Source organism: Corythoichthys intestinalis, chromosome 2, assembly GCF_030265065.1.
Source record: "Corythoichthys intestinalis isolate RoL2023-P3 chromosome 2, ASM3026506v1, whole genome shotgun sequence".
NCBI lineage: Eukaryota > Metazoa > Chordata > Actinopteri > Syngnathiformes > Syngnathidae > Corythoichthys > Corythoichthys intestinalis.
Window position 1 is genome coordinate 51,876,608 of NC_080396.1, and position 17,335 is coordinate 51,893,942.

The following is a 17,335-nucleotide window of genomic DNA, read 5'->3' on the forward strand; positions in this document are numbered from 1 at the left end:
AAAATAATTGTGGTAATATTTCAGTGTGCCCTCTGCGTTATCTTCAGGTTAATACAAACAAAAGTTGAACAGTTTTTCCCCTCCCCAAAAAATGCAGAACACCGGAAAGAGTATCTGAACTCACACAAAGTATTCTGAAAATGATGTCTGGGACATTGCAATTCATTTTAACATTTAGAACAATATAGACAATGACATACCGCAAAAAGAGTAAGAATTGTTTTGACTCCTGTTAAAAAGGTGAAGTCACAGTATTTCCGTTTACATTTTTTTGCACCAGTTAATGCCAGCAGCATTTGACCTCATTGTTCGTGATTTATTATTGATATTAATTTATACGTTAATAAAGAATGTAGGTGTTCCAAAATGTTTTTTGTGAATTAATAGGCTTTAACAAAAATTTCATTATTAGATTTGTAAAAAAAAAAAAAAAAAAAAATTAGATTAGTCAACTAATCGTAAAAGTAGTTGGCTGACTCTTTGGGAGGAAATTAGTCGTTTGGTACAGCCCTAAACCTGAATAAACCAAAATCGTCTCCACTGACCACTTGAACATATTTTAATGTTTTTGGGAAACACATAAAAAAAAAAAAAAAAAAAAAAGAAAAATTGGGGGTGAACTTCAGGGGGTGGCGAGCCCACGGGAGAGCCCTGTGCCTGGGAGAAGCTCTCCTGTCTTTCCCTTACCGCCCTCTGGAAGTCTGCCCCAGCTCGGTTGTCGTGGCAACAATGTGGAAGTTAAAGAGATGACTCAGGCAATTATGGCTCACGATATTATTAGGAATTACAATATTTTTAGAAATGAAAGAAGTCCATGCATCGGATATCATCATCACTGGTAGTACTTGAAGATATTGAAAACAAAATATATTATTCGGCTATAAAATTTAAATGTTTTAGTCTAAAAGTAAATAAATGAAGGTTTCCAACAATTTCAACTGAACATTGACAGACAAGCACATATTGTAGCATCTACAAGGACAAAGCAAACTTTGTGATGATACTACAGTCTCAGCAGTACATTATTTTCAAGAAATTATACCCACCTAGAACTGTATGTAAAAAAAGTTGTCTGAGAATTTAAGACTACGCGCACAACACTAAATGCCAATGCTAATGCGAATGCTACGCTAACACTGTGGGTTACATTTTGTATGTGATAATCACTCAGCACAGACCTGCAAAGACTAAACTAAAGCAACATTGGATACCTCTTGCCAAGATAAGAAAACAAATCTTACCATACGTTTCAAAACAAGCACAAGCAAGCCTGGAAAAGACACCGGTGATTAGTTTGTGTGTGGATGGTAAATAATGTTACACTTGTATAACGCCTTTCCACCTTTTAAAGCCCTCAAAGCGCTTTACACTGTCTCCTCATCTACCTACTGGTGACGCAGCACCAGGAGCAACGTGGGGTTCAGTATCTTGCTCAACAATTCTTAAACGGGTTCATCGGGGGGGAGACTCGAACCCACAACCTCTGGGTTGGGGAACGACTACACTACCACTGAGCCACGTCATCCCCGGATGGGGGGTGAGTGAGTTGCCTGGCACAGCCAGACTGTTCTCCCTGTGTTTTTCAAACACTGAGAGTATAGTCTGGGACCCAGCCCATTAACGGCCTCTCGAGCAAGTACAAAATCAATTGACAAATCAGATTCGTTTATTTGCATGACGTATCTTAACGAGCAATGTCACTCTTCCGCGTCGGAAGTCGTCTCCACACAGATGGCGAACAGGAGAGCCAAGAATATGTTCCAATCCACGGTAAAATCAGTTTTAAATGACCAAAAACACATCGACACAAGTCATTGACAACAGTCTGTCTCGCGCTAGCCATGTTGAATAAACTCCGCTCTCCTCGTATGTTTACTTCCGCGCGCAAGTCCCTCGTCCCGCCCGTCGCTGATTGGTCCACTCCGCTGTGTTTGCTGTGTCTTGCTCCGCCCTCGAAATTTTATCTGCTTAATGGTGGCCAGACTCAATAGCCGGAACAGCGGTGAGTCTGGAGTACCAGGCTAGTGCGTGAGTGGCACAACCAAGGACTGCTGCGATGCAGACTAACTGAGAAAATGTCACACATTGTGAGCATACAGCGAAAACTGTGGCGCATTTTCGTGTTGTTCTTTTCTCCTCAGACGAAAACCAGCATTCGTCTTGTTATGTTTTAGTTTCCCAAGAAACATTTTAAGCTCGTTATATTTTTGGAAAAATTTTCGTCAACAAAATATTTTTGTTATCGTCACCGTTTATGAAAACAACATGATTTTAAGCACAAATGCGCTATTACTGCACTTAAGTGTCTTAAGATTTATTTATTTATTTATTTATTTATTTAAATTAAAGTTAAATAAGTTTGACAGCCTTTTTAACAATGCTGTTTTCTTTGGCCTAATTACACAATTTATTAATGCTGTCTTTCACTTTACAGGAGCTTTTAATATGTATATGTATGGCTGGCAAACTACTCTGCATGTATGATACACTATCTTCTTTCCAAGATATTATATTCATGTTTGACCTTTCACTTTCCCCAAAGGGCAAAGTTCCGGTACAGCTCCAAATTACAGAAAAATTCAGAATAGCTGCTTTTTCGAGCATCTGAAAGGAATTATGCAAAAGAGTAGTCTGTTTCTCCATCATACATTCTCTTTATGCAATCTCTACACTTGACCTACTTTTAAATGGCTTGTAGTTAGAATTTTGTAGATTGTGTCGACAAGCTGTCTTAAACCCTGAATAAGTAATCAAATAGATAAAAATGTAAAACAAAGACTGAACATTTAGAAAACATTTTCAATTAATTTCTAATAATCATCTCTTTGGCTTTTTTCCCGCTGTACTGTGTTGTTTATTCTATTTTTTGTTTAATTGTCTGGTGTGAAGATGGTCTGGTTTTCATTAGCACGCTAATTTTATGCATTTTCTGCTCAGAAAAATGAAACGGCATTCATTATCAATCATATCAAGCCGTTGTGGAGCAATTTGTAATTAATTAATTGCTCCTAGAATTCACCTTTTTTCATTGCCTAAGTCATACGTCGATTGCGATCTACCATTCAATCGCGATCTACCAGTCAATCGCAACGCAAGTGTGAGTAGATCACGGCATCACCCCCCCCCCCCCCCCCCCCGAAGGCTAAAAATAAAATTATGATTTGTTTTGTATTATTGCTGCTAAGCTTCGTAGGCGCCCCCACGCCCCCCCAAAAAGGACAGAAAAGTACTTGGGACCTTAAGGGTTAATCATGTTTTGTTGTGTAATATTGCTGCTGACCTTTGCAGGTGTTGTACATATGGAGGTAGGTTTGTGTCTTTATTAGTCAATCCCAAAAAATTGTTGGTTCAATCAAAATACAGATTTTCAATTAAAAAAAGTCAATTACATCATTTTTTTTCTCAATCAAAGAAAAAAGTGTTGGATTGCAAAAAAAATAATTTGAGACAAAAAAAAAAAAATCTATTTTAACTCATTTTTCTTTGAGTTATTATTATTATTTTTTTTAATAGAAATTTTTTTGATTGACGTAATGTTGTTTTGTGTTCGGGCCATATTTTGGGGAGGAAATTTGTGTCTTTGTAATTCAATCAATAAATATGTTATTGGTAAGCTTACCAACGAGTAAACTTAATATCAACTTCACCACTGCTCGAGTTGTTGATAAGCGTACCAACATCTCAATCACTGCTCGAGGGCTCACTAGGCTGGCAAGTGGCGGCCGACGGCGACTATGATTCTTGCTTCTTCATGCTTTTCAGAAATACGCCATTAGTGTAGACACTTGTCTCTCAAACATGTCTTACAAATGGCGAAGCGAAGCGTGACATTTGTGTCTACTGACTCAATCAAAACGTTTTTTCACTTCACTCAAAAAGACTTCAAAACTTTTTCATCTCAATAAAAAAAAAAAAAAAAGTTCAAAAATATTTTAAATATTTTTTTTTGAGGGTGCGGGGGTTATTTTTGCCTGATTTTTTTCTTTGATTGAAGCAACTTCTTTTGGTGTAGACACATATGCCCTACCTCTAATATGGCCCAAACACAAAAGGGATTGCTTCAATCAAAAAAAAAACATTTTCAATTAAAATTTTTTTGGGTTGAAGTGATTTTTTTTTTTTTTGGGGGGGGTGGGGGGTACAATTATAAATGCTCACACGTCTTTCCCAAAATTTGGTCCAACCACAAAACAACATTACTCATATTAAACGTTATTTCAATCAAAAAAAAAAAAATATCAAAAACTGTTCAAATCCATTTTTGGGCATCTCAAATTTATTTTTACACTCACTTCTTTGATTGAATTGTTTTTTTAAGTGACTTTTTTTAACTGAAAATTTATATTTTGATCGAAGCAACTTTTTGAGGATTGAGGCAAGGTAAGACAAGCCAAATTTATTTGTATAGCACAATTCAATACAAGGCAATTCAAAGTGCTTTTCATCATCATGAAGATCCACTAACAGAAATAAAATGATTCGTAAAAATCACATTAAAACAAAAAGATAAAAACAAAGACAATTGACACAGGAAATAAAATGATACATAAAAATCACATTAAATCACCAAGAGAATTTAAAAAATAATTGAAATTGGCACTGGAATTAAAGCCAAAAAATGAATAAAAAGCAAATAACTTGAAATTTGAAATATATAGACAGTTATGAATATGCTGTGGTAAACAACAGCGTTTTTAGCCCTGAATTAAAGGAGCTAACAGTGCACACTGAAGACCTTCAGGTAACTTGTTCCAGAGGTGAGATGCATAGTAACTAAATGCTGCCTCACCCTGCTTGGTTCTTGTTCTTGGAACATAAAGCAGACCGGCTCCAGACGACCTTAGGGGTCTAGATGCTTCATAGGGGTCAAAGAAATTGAGCATGTATTTTGATCCAAGGCCATTAAGTGTTTCAGGCGTCAGGCTTCAACTCGGACCGGACACGGTCGCAGGTTTCAACTGGGACCGTGTGCTTTGGTCAGAAGAGACCAAGATTTAGCTTTTTGGAACCAAACACTCTAAGTGGGTCTGGCGTGCCACGAAAGACCTGCATGCTGAAAAGCACCTCATACCCACTGTGAAGTATGGGGGTGGGTCAGTGATGCTGTGGGGTTGTTTCGCTTCCAAAGACCCTGGGAACCTTGTTAGGGTGCATGGCATCATGAATGCTTTGAAATACCAGGACATTTCAAAAGAAAATCTGTTGCCCGCTGCCCGAAAGCTGAAGATGGGTCGTCACTGGGTCTTTCAGCAAGACAATGACCCTAAACATATGGCCAAATCTGCACAGAAATGGTTCTCCAGACACAAAATCAAAGCTCCTCCCATGGCCATCTCAGTCCCCAGACCTTGTTTTGGTGGCAAAAGGGGGTTGTACAAAGTATCAACACCAGGGGTGCTAATAATTGTGTCACACATTATTTGATGTCCAATAATTATTTCTTTATGTGGGATTTTTTCCCCACTGAATAAATGCACTTGTATTGAAGGTTGGATTTTTCTCTTTTTTTCCATTAACGTCCCATATGACTCAAATGTTCAGCTCTTCACCGAACCTATGGAAAAGATATGTTTAAAACGAATAATAAGCATGTTTTTTGCTGTGGGGACATTAATCTAGATATATTGAACCCCCCCAAAAATCCGCATATAGATGACTTTGTTGCTTCCATGTATTCTCAAGACATGAGACCTCTGATTACACAACCAAGATGAATAACGACACATAGTGCGACACTCATTGATAATATATTTACCAACATTCTGCTAAATCAGACTCAAAGTGGCTTGCTAATCTGTGATATCACTGACCATCTGCCTGTCTTCACAAACTACACTCTACGCAACTATTGCGTAAATCCGACAAAGACAGTGTACAAAAGAATTAGAACTGATCAAAACATTGAAAACATGAAAAAAGATCTCTCAACTCAAGACTGGAATGATGTTTATAATGCAAATAATGTAAATGCAGCTTATGGGTGCTTTATGAATACACTTCAGCATATATACGACAAAAACTGCCCGGTGAAGTTGACTCTCACAAAACAAAGAATGCAAAACAAACCTTGGATGACCAAGACGCTTATCAATGCTTGCAAAAAGAAAACCTCGCTGTACAAGTCTTTTATCACCCCAAAAGACAGGGCCTGCTGAGGAGAAGTATAAAAAAATACAGGAATAAGCTAAATTCCATTCTGTGAGCATGTAAAAAACAATACTACAGCAAATTATTGGAAGACAACAGAAGCTACGCGTGTAGACTATGGAAAATACTAAATGGGATGATAAAAAAAAATAAGGAGTCGGGGAAATCTTACCCTGACTTCTTTTATGCAGACAACAGTGAGCTGAGGAACAAAGAAGAGATTGCAAATAAATTTAAAGAATTCTCTGTGATGGTTGGGCCTAAATTAGCTGAAAACATTCCCTCTGTAACAGCCCATAGGCACCCTGACCCTAGACTAAAATCCATGTTTTTGGTACCAGTTCAGGTCGCTGAGGTTAAGAACTTAATTACAGAGTGTGCCAACAAACAATCGACTGACCTAAATGAAATTGACATGCTTATTAAAAACATTCATAATGAAATACTACTCCCCATAACTATTTTTTTCAATTTTTCAATTTTTTTTCTTTTTTTTCTATTTCTATTTTCATTAGATCTTTTGAGACAGGAGTCTTCCCTGATGAACCTCACATAAGTTCAACAACTATAGACCCATCTCTATCCTGCCTCAACTATCTAAAATCCTCGAAAAACTCTTCAACAACAGACTGGACAAATTCAGAACAAAACGTCATTTATTACATGATAGCCAAAATGGGTTTAGAAAAAAACACTCCACTGCGCAGGCCCTAGCAGAGTCTGTAGAAATCATCACAGATGCTATTGACCAAAAAAAAATACTCAGTGGGGATTTTCCTGGACCTAAAAAAGCCTTTGATACTGTAAACCACCTAACCCTAACCCTACTGGACAAACTAGAGGGACTTGGAGTTCGAGGCGTCGTTCTAAATTGGGTACGTAGCTACCTGGATAACCGATTGCAATATGTAACATTTGATGGGCGCAAATCAACTAGACGTCAAGTCACATGCGGCGTGCCCCAAGGTTCTGTCCTGGGACCAAAACTATTCATCCTATACATAAATGACTTATACAAAGCATCTGAACTACTAAAAATTGTACTTTTTGCGGAGGACACCAACATCTTTTGTTCAGGAAAGGACCTGAAAAGTCTCTCTAAACAAATAAACGCAGAACTAGCAAAACTGCAAGAATGGTTCGACGCAAATCAATTATCCCTAAATCTCGAAAAAACTAAATACATGCTATTTGGCAGAAAAGGCCTTAACGAGCACTTAAACATTCAAATAAACAATGTTATGATACAAAGAGTACAGCAGCACAAAGTCTTAGGTATTGTCCTAGATCACCGACTAACTTGGAAGGCCCATGTGGTGCGGCTGCGCAACAAGCTTGCTAGGAGTAGTGTTGCACCGATACCATTTTTTGGGCCCGATACCGATACAGATACTTGGCTGTGCAGTATCGGCCGATACCGATACCATTCCGATACCACTCTGTTAGCAAAAAAAAAAAAATACATATATATATATATATATATATATATATAATATATGTATGTATGTACAGTATAAGGGATGCAATGATACAGTTAAGTCACGGTTCGGTACGATTTTCGATACAATTCAATACATTTAATGCTCTGAAACAGAAAATATAACTGTTATTATTATTTTTTTTTTATTATTATTATTTGCTAACAAGCAAAAATAACAGTGCCATCATATAAACAAGCATTTTAGTGCATAATATTTATGTGCTTACTTCTCACTGATCTGAAGAAATTTTGTATATAAGTGCTGAGAACAATCTTTACTTTTTGTAAAGTGGGGCACACTGTTGATTGCTGCAGCTCTCTTAGCAGCTATATTTACCATATAAGTAAAACATCCTATTTGTGGTCCGGGTCCATCTGAAACATGTACTGAATTAACAGTATTTGCAGCATTATCTATAGTCACTGGTATGGATTGATTTGGCCTGCTTAACTTCCATTCAGTCATGGCGGTTTTCTATTTCATCAATGTCGTCGTCGGCTTTTATATGGACTACGCGTCGCTCTGGGCTCACGCAGCTAATGGCATGGGATCTAATGTAGCACATCTAGGATGCTATTTGATGATATCTAGTGTGCGCGCTGCGCCGCTTGAGTGTTTTCTGGCCACAGAAGTTAATTCTGCTCATTACTGCACAACATATGACAATCGACTTTCATGAACAGGACGAGTTTGAAGTACGGTGCTCTTAATTTGCCACTTATTGTTCATCATGAAACCATGAGTTTGCTTAGTCTCCCACGGTCTTAATCTTTCTGATCCCATCGGCGCTACAATAGCAAGCGTAAGCTAACGCATGCTAATCGTTTGTGAATGCCATGTTTGATGAGCAGCGAAACATCGTGGATATGTTGTAGTGTACATCCGTAATATTGAAGACAAAGGTGTAAATTTCGTTTGGCAGTGTCGAGACAAAGACATACAGATGTAATGATTTAGGAAGTTAGCTCACATTGGGAGGACAGTATATTTGCGTTCAAGTGATGCCAGTAGATGGTATCGGCACCCTAAATGTTGGTACTCGTCGATACCGATACCACCAATTCGGGCCGGATCGGCGCCCCCTGCCGATACTGGTATCGGTATCGGTGCAACTTTAGCTAGGAGCATCTCCATTCTCTTTAGAGCACAAAATATGCTAGATAAGAGGGCTCTCCAAACCCTTTGCAGCGCACTTGTCTTGCCGCACCTCAGCTACTGTTTGGAAATCTGGGGGCACACATACACAACACATCTTTATCCACGTTTTATCCTTCAAAAAAAGGCAATTAGGATTATTCATAAAGCACCGTTCAGAACGCACACAAATGAACTCTACATCAAGTCCAAGCTATTAAAATTTTAAGACTTGATTAACTTCAAAACTGCTCAAATGATGTACAAGGCCCACGCAAACAGTCTCCCGCCTAACCTACAAGCTCTATTCCACCTAAGGGAATCAATCTACGACCTAAGAGGAATCAGATTGTTTTCCTATCAGGCAACTAGGACAACATTAAAATCTTTCTCGATTACGAACATTGGGGCTCGCCTATGGAATACATGTGATGCAGCGCTTACGAGTATAAAATCATTGAGTTACTTCAAAAAGATGTACAAAGAAACTATACTAAATCGTTACATGGACCAAAATGAGACATAGCTGCACTGCACACACACATCCGCAACAAATTGTTCCCACAACAAAAAGGCAAACAAAGGATGATCCAATATCAGGGACAGAGACTAAGACATAACATTGCATGCTCTGAAGATATGCCTTCCAGCAAAATTAGATCACTGATCTGCTATTGCAATGTGTGCGCTGTGTTTAACCTGCTGGGAGATGGAGCTCCTTGACTGGACACTTAGCTCATTGGACAAAATATTTTCTACAATGAGACCTACACCAAACCAACGGCCATGTCCGGCCAACACCTTCACGTCTGGATATGTGGAGGATGCCTGGGGAAAATGGAGGCCCATATGCTTAACGTCTCTCCAGATTGAGAACGTCGAGGACCTCTTTATCTTCGGCTCTCTGATGGCGCTCGCCTTCCTGCTGCTTCTTGGGGCCCTCTGGGTACACCGATTCTCGATGAGAATGAAGCGTCAACTCAACGAGGCAATGGAGATTGCTTGTAACAACGGCGACAAATTGTCCCAGGTGACAAAGGAACAAGCAGCGTTAAGTGATGCCACCGCTCAAATGGTCACGAAAATCGTCACGGAGATCCGGGATCATGAAAGGCTAGCTCGCGGGAACCGGGCAAGGGAGGATGAGGACTAATCTTCCGGAACGGATACAGCAGACGTGGGCCTCCATGATACCCCCAGCCATCCCTCCCTACACCAACTTGGAAATCAACCTATGAATCAACCTAACCAATGAACCTACTCAAATTGACAATATTGCGAAATGCCATGGCAATCAATGACTTCTGGAAAGATATATGAGTAAAAAAATGGACTATGCAACACTAACATGCTAGACTGTGCATCCTGGGCTGTTGGGGGACGAGTATCGATAAGCATTTGCTTTTTTCCCGTCTTCCTATGTCTGTCATCGTCTTTTCGGGCAAATTATTCCATATTCTGTGTCAATGTTTCTCTTTCTTGGCCAAACTATCCCACACTCTGTAACTGTCAATGATACTGATGATGATGACAATGACAATAAATTCATTCATTCATTATTTGAATAAAAAAATTTTTTAGAAGCTAATAAACACATCTTAACCAGGGGTGCCAATAATTATGTAGGGCACTGTATATGCGACACTATACAAATACAGTTGAATCTTTTTGAATAAAAAAATTGAAATAAGCCTGAGCCCTGCAGCTTCCACTTCTTTCACCTGATTGGCTCACCATCAGAAGGTGACCAATCCACATTAAACCACAATATGGCATATTGATTCGTGGAAGAGCGAAAACATTGTTGCCTGTTAAGAAAAGCTTTTCGTGACATCCTTTCCTCTTCTTTTAATGCGGAAATTAAGTGTATTTCCGACAAAACTTCTGAAATTGAACTATGAACAAGAACTGCCTTGCACTTTGACATTGTATTCAACCAGATAGTTGCTTCCTGCTCATGTCTGCAGCCCCCGCCTCTTTCTCTTGATTGGTTCGAACATCAGATAACCGGGATAGTGGTTGGACAGTTGAGGTTTGCAAGACGATGCTGCATGATGAAGCAATAAATCAAGAAGTACTGTATCATTCCAAGGCTAATGTGGGCAAAAGAACACATCAGTTAAACATATTAGTATAAACATATTGTCATGCTTGCTGAAACCTCATCTTGCTAGAATTTCTAAACACTGCTTTGTTCAGGCTTGCTCTTGCAACCGGGTGTGGGACAGTCTAAAATGTTGAACATCCATAAATGTAACTGGGAGGGTGGCGTAGAGTTACTTTTTAGAATTCCGTTTCGAAGTGTCCAGAAACTTAAAGAGTATTACAACACCTGGGAAAATGCTAATATTCCATCATTTATCCATTTACGCATGCCTTTTAGATTCATATCATGGCACTTGAAAATGATAATGATAGAAATTTGGATCGATTGTCAAGCTAAAACGACTGGCGCCCGAGATCCCGGAAATCTAGCATATTGTGTGCGTGACATCACAACTAGGAAACACTCGGCTCAGTGCTTAGTACTGAATGGCGGCGATGATGGCGGACAATTTTGTTTCTAGTTGCAGCAACGAATCCAACGTAACGAACGTTCTTCTAATGGTGACGAAGACAGTTATGAACCTTTCTTTGGTGTTTTGGGTTATCAATTTGAGCCCAAACGAAAGCCAATGCAGCCTAATGAAACGATCATTGAGGGGAGCAATCACACTGATGAAACACGGGCAACAAATCGTGTGGGGAAACACCGAATGGTTTGTTTTGCATTTCTTTTCGTGAAGCTGATACACCGTGACCACAAAATAAAGTAATGTATTGAATAATTATCATTTATTGTGCTATCATAGGTTTTTCGCTCTGCCAACAGATACAAATATGAATGGGATTAGAGGATTTGTTGTATATATTTTACGAGCAATAATTTATACATGTGTCCAGTCCTATATCCAATGCTAATATGTTTTTTATTATAAAAGAGTACTCACTCTGGCCATTTCGAGCTTGGCTGCTCCCCTCCTTTGCTTAACCTGGGGTGGTGGGGTGGTCTCATCAGTGCCAGTCATCTTCCTCTTTCTTGATATCTCGGGACATTTAGGTGAATGCGCTTGTATGGATGGGCACCGCATCTGCTTTCAGCGGCAATTTCCTTTGCAAAACCTGATTTCATCTGTCCATAGTTGGCATAGCTTTCAGGTGTAAAATGTAAAATTAGCCCTCTTTGCACGGACGAACTTTACTCATTGTCTGCGTAGTCCAGCTCTTTTTCTCGCGTTCGGGAACTCATGGGTACTACATTTTGACAAATGGCTATTTGTACACCACATAGCCTGACAGGTTTGAACCATTTGAGCGATTTTTTTGATAAAACATGAACGCAACTCTCTCGTCGATAAACAACGGTGGCACCTGCCTCGACCTTTTATTTCCTGGCTGTGACGTCAAAGCCCCATTCGGCTGTTTCCGGAACTTTCAGAAATGTTCGTAATTTTAGATCTATTTTCGATAATTGCTCATGAATGTGATTAATTTTTTTGTTAACTTTATTAATATTTGTTATCTTGACACATAACGGTTCTATTGATACAGTATCTCACAGCCCCTTAGTATTATAATTCTCTTTTAACACCAGGGAGTGCCTTGCATGGCAGCAGCCAACTGACGCATCAATGATGACACTCATTTTATTGTAACAAGGAAATACTACAAGGTATTTTTCATCTGGTTAGATTATAGTTATGGTATTATGAGCTCATACAGATGTACATATAAACACAAATAGTATGTCATTCTTTTTTATTGCAGATATTGATGGCAATGAAACTTTTGAACAACATGATAACATTTTTTGTTTTATTTAAAACAATTATAGTGCATGTGCAAAACAAGACAATATATCATAATTTATAAAAAATATTAGAGAATTCATAACAAAGGTAGAGCATGAATTGAGCCTTCCATCATCAAGGTAGAATGCACTTAGTCTCGATATATGTCCATCAACATAAGTGTGAGCCACATCAAGTTGTCTTCCCTTGCCCAACAGCGTTTTTCACCTGTTTCCAAACAAACAAAAAAGGTGTAACACTTGCATTTATGCATTTAGGGTAAAAGTCTCGTATGTGACTTGAAAATTATAGATTAGTGTTTGTTTTCCGTCTCTTTATCGTTGAATCACTAGCAAAGCTAATGATGCGTCAGCTGTGACGCAACACACAGAATTGTAGTCAAATTAAACATAATTGTACCTGTTATTGCTTTGTGGGTGGCACTGCCTTGGTTCCACACCTGCCTTCCCATATACCCATATTCATGTATCAGGACACATTAGACTTTGTTGCTGTGCAAATAGGTACAAGGTGCCTCAGAGCTTTTAAGGTTTCTGACTGTGTTTCCATCCACTGCCATTAAATCAATAAAATACGAAAAATATTTTGTTTGTGTTGACTCTTAGTCATTTCTTCATGTTTTCCTCCCATGTCGTGATGATGGCAGATGGATGCGGTATTTCCAAATTGTCTTTTTTGAGGGATTTTGATGAGTGATGCTACCAGCTCCATTGTTTTTTTTTTTGGTAGAGAACGTAGAAAACGGAAGTTGTGCGCAGAAATGCAGAAGTAAAGTGGAAGTACCTTGGAAACTTTCTATATCGTTTTGGTGCCGAAATGATCACTGCTTTTGGATATTAAGCTCTGTTCATTCATCCTATTTCACATTCATTGTTTTTATACGGCTGCCCCCCCCACCCACATTCACAAGTGGCACTGAAGCCAATCATTTACTATTGCACGCACATATCAAGAGACATAACAGTGCTCCAAAATTATTCTTACTTGCTATTTTAATAAGCTAAAAACATGCTAATCTAGGCTGTCATATCCATGCTTCTCTAGCAAGTAACAACAAGCCCACCTCCTTAGAGCCTTACCTTCATAAAACCAAAGATTTGCACTTTTTTCCAAGCTAAAGGAATTCAATGTGCTTGTCAAACCAGTGAAAATATGTGTAGGCACTAAACATAAAAACTGATGTTCCCCCCGCCCCAAAGAAATCTTTATATTCTTACCTTCATCGTAATGGACCAACCAACAATTTAAACATGACCTTGTACAACGTGTCTCATACAGATTTCAAAAACTAGGACTATTGGTTGCCTTCACCACAAGGGGTCAGTTTTCCATCCCTAATTTTCTCGGGTGTGCTGTGCCTGGAGTGGATGACTGTAGACTGTGTTCGCCTCCATCTGCTCGTTGGGTCATTGGGGCACGGTAGCTCGAACAAGCTGTCAAGACTGCAGCCTAAACACAAAGGGAGAGATTGTTGACAAGATGGACTAAATATGGAGCAGCCCTTTTCGATCTTTCGGACAGAAAATTGATACAAATGTCTCGTCAGCCACCACCCATAAATAGATTGTTCCTTCTCTTGCTCCTAATGCATGCAATGTATTGAGTTTAACTTTGCACTAAAAGGAATTTATGGACATTCTGCTGCACAGTTTGTTGGTCAGTCCATCCTTGCTCAATTTATAGCTTCTTTTTACAGCACATTCACCGTGAATTTAATGCAAGGCCAAATGATGCATGTACATTAGAGCCCCTTTCCAGTTTGTGTATGCATCTGTGTTCATTGTGCTTATACGGTAAACTTGTTCATGCAAGAACACATGGTTTATCATGCACAGTCTCACTGACAAGCAGAGTAATGCATGGGCACATGATGCCTACGCCTGACCTAGGAGGCTGGCCCACTTATCTGAGGTGAAACAATGATTTCATTATACCACTGAAATAATCAGAAAGTTACGATTTGAGAAATTTGGTTTGTGCTTGTGTGTGTGCATGTGTGTGCGGATCATTCTTTAGGAAGAATTTACGTCTCTTTACACCATGTGTGTTTGAGTGTGTTTGTGGTTCCTGTTTGAATGCTTGGATGAATGAACAGGCATTCACTCTGTATTGTGTCTGTGTATGCATATGGTAGTCATCCAGAACCAACATGCTAACATGCCCTATCAGAAAAAGTACTGTGTCTTGCAATTCAAACTTGGTTTTTTGCTTTCTGTATATCCCTGTCCGCCGCCATGTATAAAATCTCCTGATCTGATGTTGCCACGAGTGAAATGATTGGGAAATATTTGTGGTAGATTTAATATAAACATGCATTATATTTTCTGCACTGATTTGGGTCAAGATCATAATTTAGATGAAACCTATGTGTGTTTATTCAGACAAACGTCCGGAAATAAATTAGTAATGTATCAAATCCAAATGAATGAACTTCCTAAAAACAGTCTGTCTGATTGCTCTCCTTTTGAATTCAGTAGTTTGTAATTTCAATCTTCAATAATTTGCACGTTGAATTTCTCTAGTGTGATGTATTTTGGTCACTGAGTAACCCTTAGTAGTGTTTGATTATTCAATAAAAATGTAACTTATGGACTTTTTGTTAATAGTTTTATAACTTAACATTAGGCGTTGGTGATTTTAAGATCAAGAGTGTTGATCAAAAATATAAATATTCAGGTAAATGTTGGTGATCAGCCATTACATATTTAATCAATCAGAAATCAAGTTTCACCCCCCCCCCCCCAAAAAAAAAAAAAAAAAAAGAAATCACATAAAAAATCAAGATCGGATGATATGAAAATAAAATGTGTTCCTTTTTTTGGTGCGATCACCCAGCTCTTCTTGACACGTTCATTCTGACTTCTTCTCTTTCTCTTCTTTTTGTGTTCAAATAGGAGGAGGAAATGTTCCGACCCAATATGTTCTTCCTTTTGCTCCTGCCACCTATTATCTTTGAGTCGGGGTACTCTTTACATAAGGTATTGTACAATAGAAAAAGGAATGTGTTAAATTAATGTAAAATCTGTACTTAATTGACAGTATAATTCATGTAGGGAGTGCGTAACAAAAATCGAGCATCTGTTACAAGTAAGCCGAGGTAATGGAGGGAAAAAAAGCTTCCTAACTGTATTGTTTAGCAGTGAACAATGCCCTAAGCAGACAACGGGCTTTCAAATTACACATGCATGAGAATGCAGACACATGAGCAAGCTATAAAAATATCTCACAGTTTGTTATTGTACTGTATGTCATTATTACTAAAGCCGTTTTAAAGCAAGGATATGTGTTACAAACCGTTATTTCAGTTTACCGTATTTTTCGGACTATAAGTCACAGTTTTTTTCATAGTTTGGCTGGGGGTGCGACTTATACTCTGGAGCAACTTATGTGTCAAATTATTAACACATTATTATATCATTTCACTTGTTATTTCGGTGTTTTGGAGAGACACAGGTGGTTTGGTAAACTTGTTAGCATGTTCTTTATGCTATAGTTATCCGGCCATGTTCGCATTTCGTTGTTCATGCATCATCTAACATTATCATACTGTACACTTATTCAGCATGTTGTTTTCTATTGTATTTTTATTAGGGCTGTCAAAATTATCGCGTTAACGCGCGGTAATTAATTTTTTAAATTAATCACGTTAAAATATTTGACGCAATTAACGCACATGTCCCGCTCAGACAGTATTCTGCCTTTTGATAAGTTTTACAGCAAGGCTTTTTGTGCTGTCTAACAGCGAACTCTTGTGGTCGCTTTGCGACATGGTTTATTGTTGTCTTGCCAGTTCAATATGGCTGCAGGACGTCTCGGGCTGACGCCTTTGTTGTAATGTTGTGCTTATATGATCCTTGGACAAGATTTGTCCGTAAGTATGGTTGTTGTAAATAATGTACATATTATGTTAGTAAGCGAAATGTTATATTTTTTGTATGAGACCCTTTTTGTTTGTTTTGTGAACCTGTATAGCGTGGTAAGCTAACGTTGTTGCTAATGCAATGCTTGTGTACTTTTTTTTTTGTAGTTTTACGACGGTCTAAAGAGGACAATGGTTTGAGGCCATTTTATTAATAAATCAGATGAAAAAGAAGGAAGTCTGATTATTATGGCGTCGTTCACTAGCTGTCTAGCTTTGGAAAAAGTAGACGCTTTGGAGTGAGGACAGCATAGACAGATTTAAATGACAGTAGAGTGAAATGCCCACTACAGTCCTTATGTACCGTATGTTGAATGTATATATCCATCTTGTGTCTTATCTTTCCATTCCAACAATTTATTTTACAGAAAATATAAATGATTTACAGAAAAATACGGCATATTTTATAAATGGTTTGAATTGCGATTAATTGCGATTAATTACGATTAATTCATTTTTAAGCTGCAATTAACTCGATTAAAAATTTTAATCGTTTGACAGCCCTAATTTTTATCTTAAATTGCCTTTCAAGATGACTTATCTGTTCTATGTGTTGGATTTTATCAAGTAAATTTCCCCCCAAAATACGACTTATACTCCTGTGTGACTTAAATGTTTTCTTTTTTCCTCTTCATTGCGCATTTTTGGGCTGGTGCGGCTTATACTCAGGTGCGACTTATAGTCCGAAAAATACGGGTACATGGTTTCCAGTCTTGCTGACATTTTCTAAAAATATTGTAGCATAGTTTTAACATTTATTTTTATTATTGCCTTTGTTGCCAATAGCATTTCGTCACCATTTA

General features: G+C 38.3%; 1 protein-coding gene across 2 annotated transcripts in view; it reads left to right on the forward strand.

Moving 5' to 3' along the window:
- The window catches only part of slc9a8 (solute carrier family 9 member 8), a 76,563-nt gene that overhangs the window by 37,416 nt on the left and 21,812 nt on the right, over positions 1-17,335 (forward strand). For both annotated transcript variants that reach the window (XM_057829879.1, XM_057829878.1), the window contains exon 5: positions 15,508-15,591. In XM_057829879.1, the coding sequence (XP_057685862.1) occupies positions 15,508-15,591 (84 nt within the window). The remainder of the gene's footprint in view (positions 1-15,507; positions 15,592-17,335) is intronic.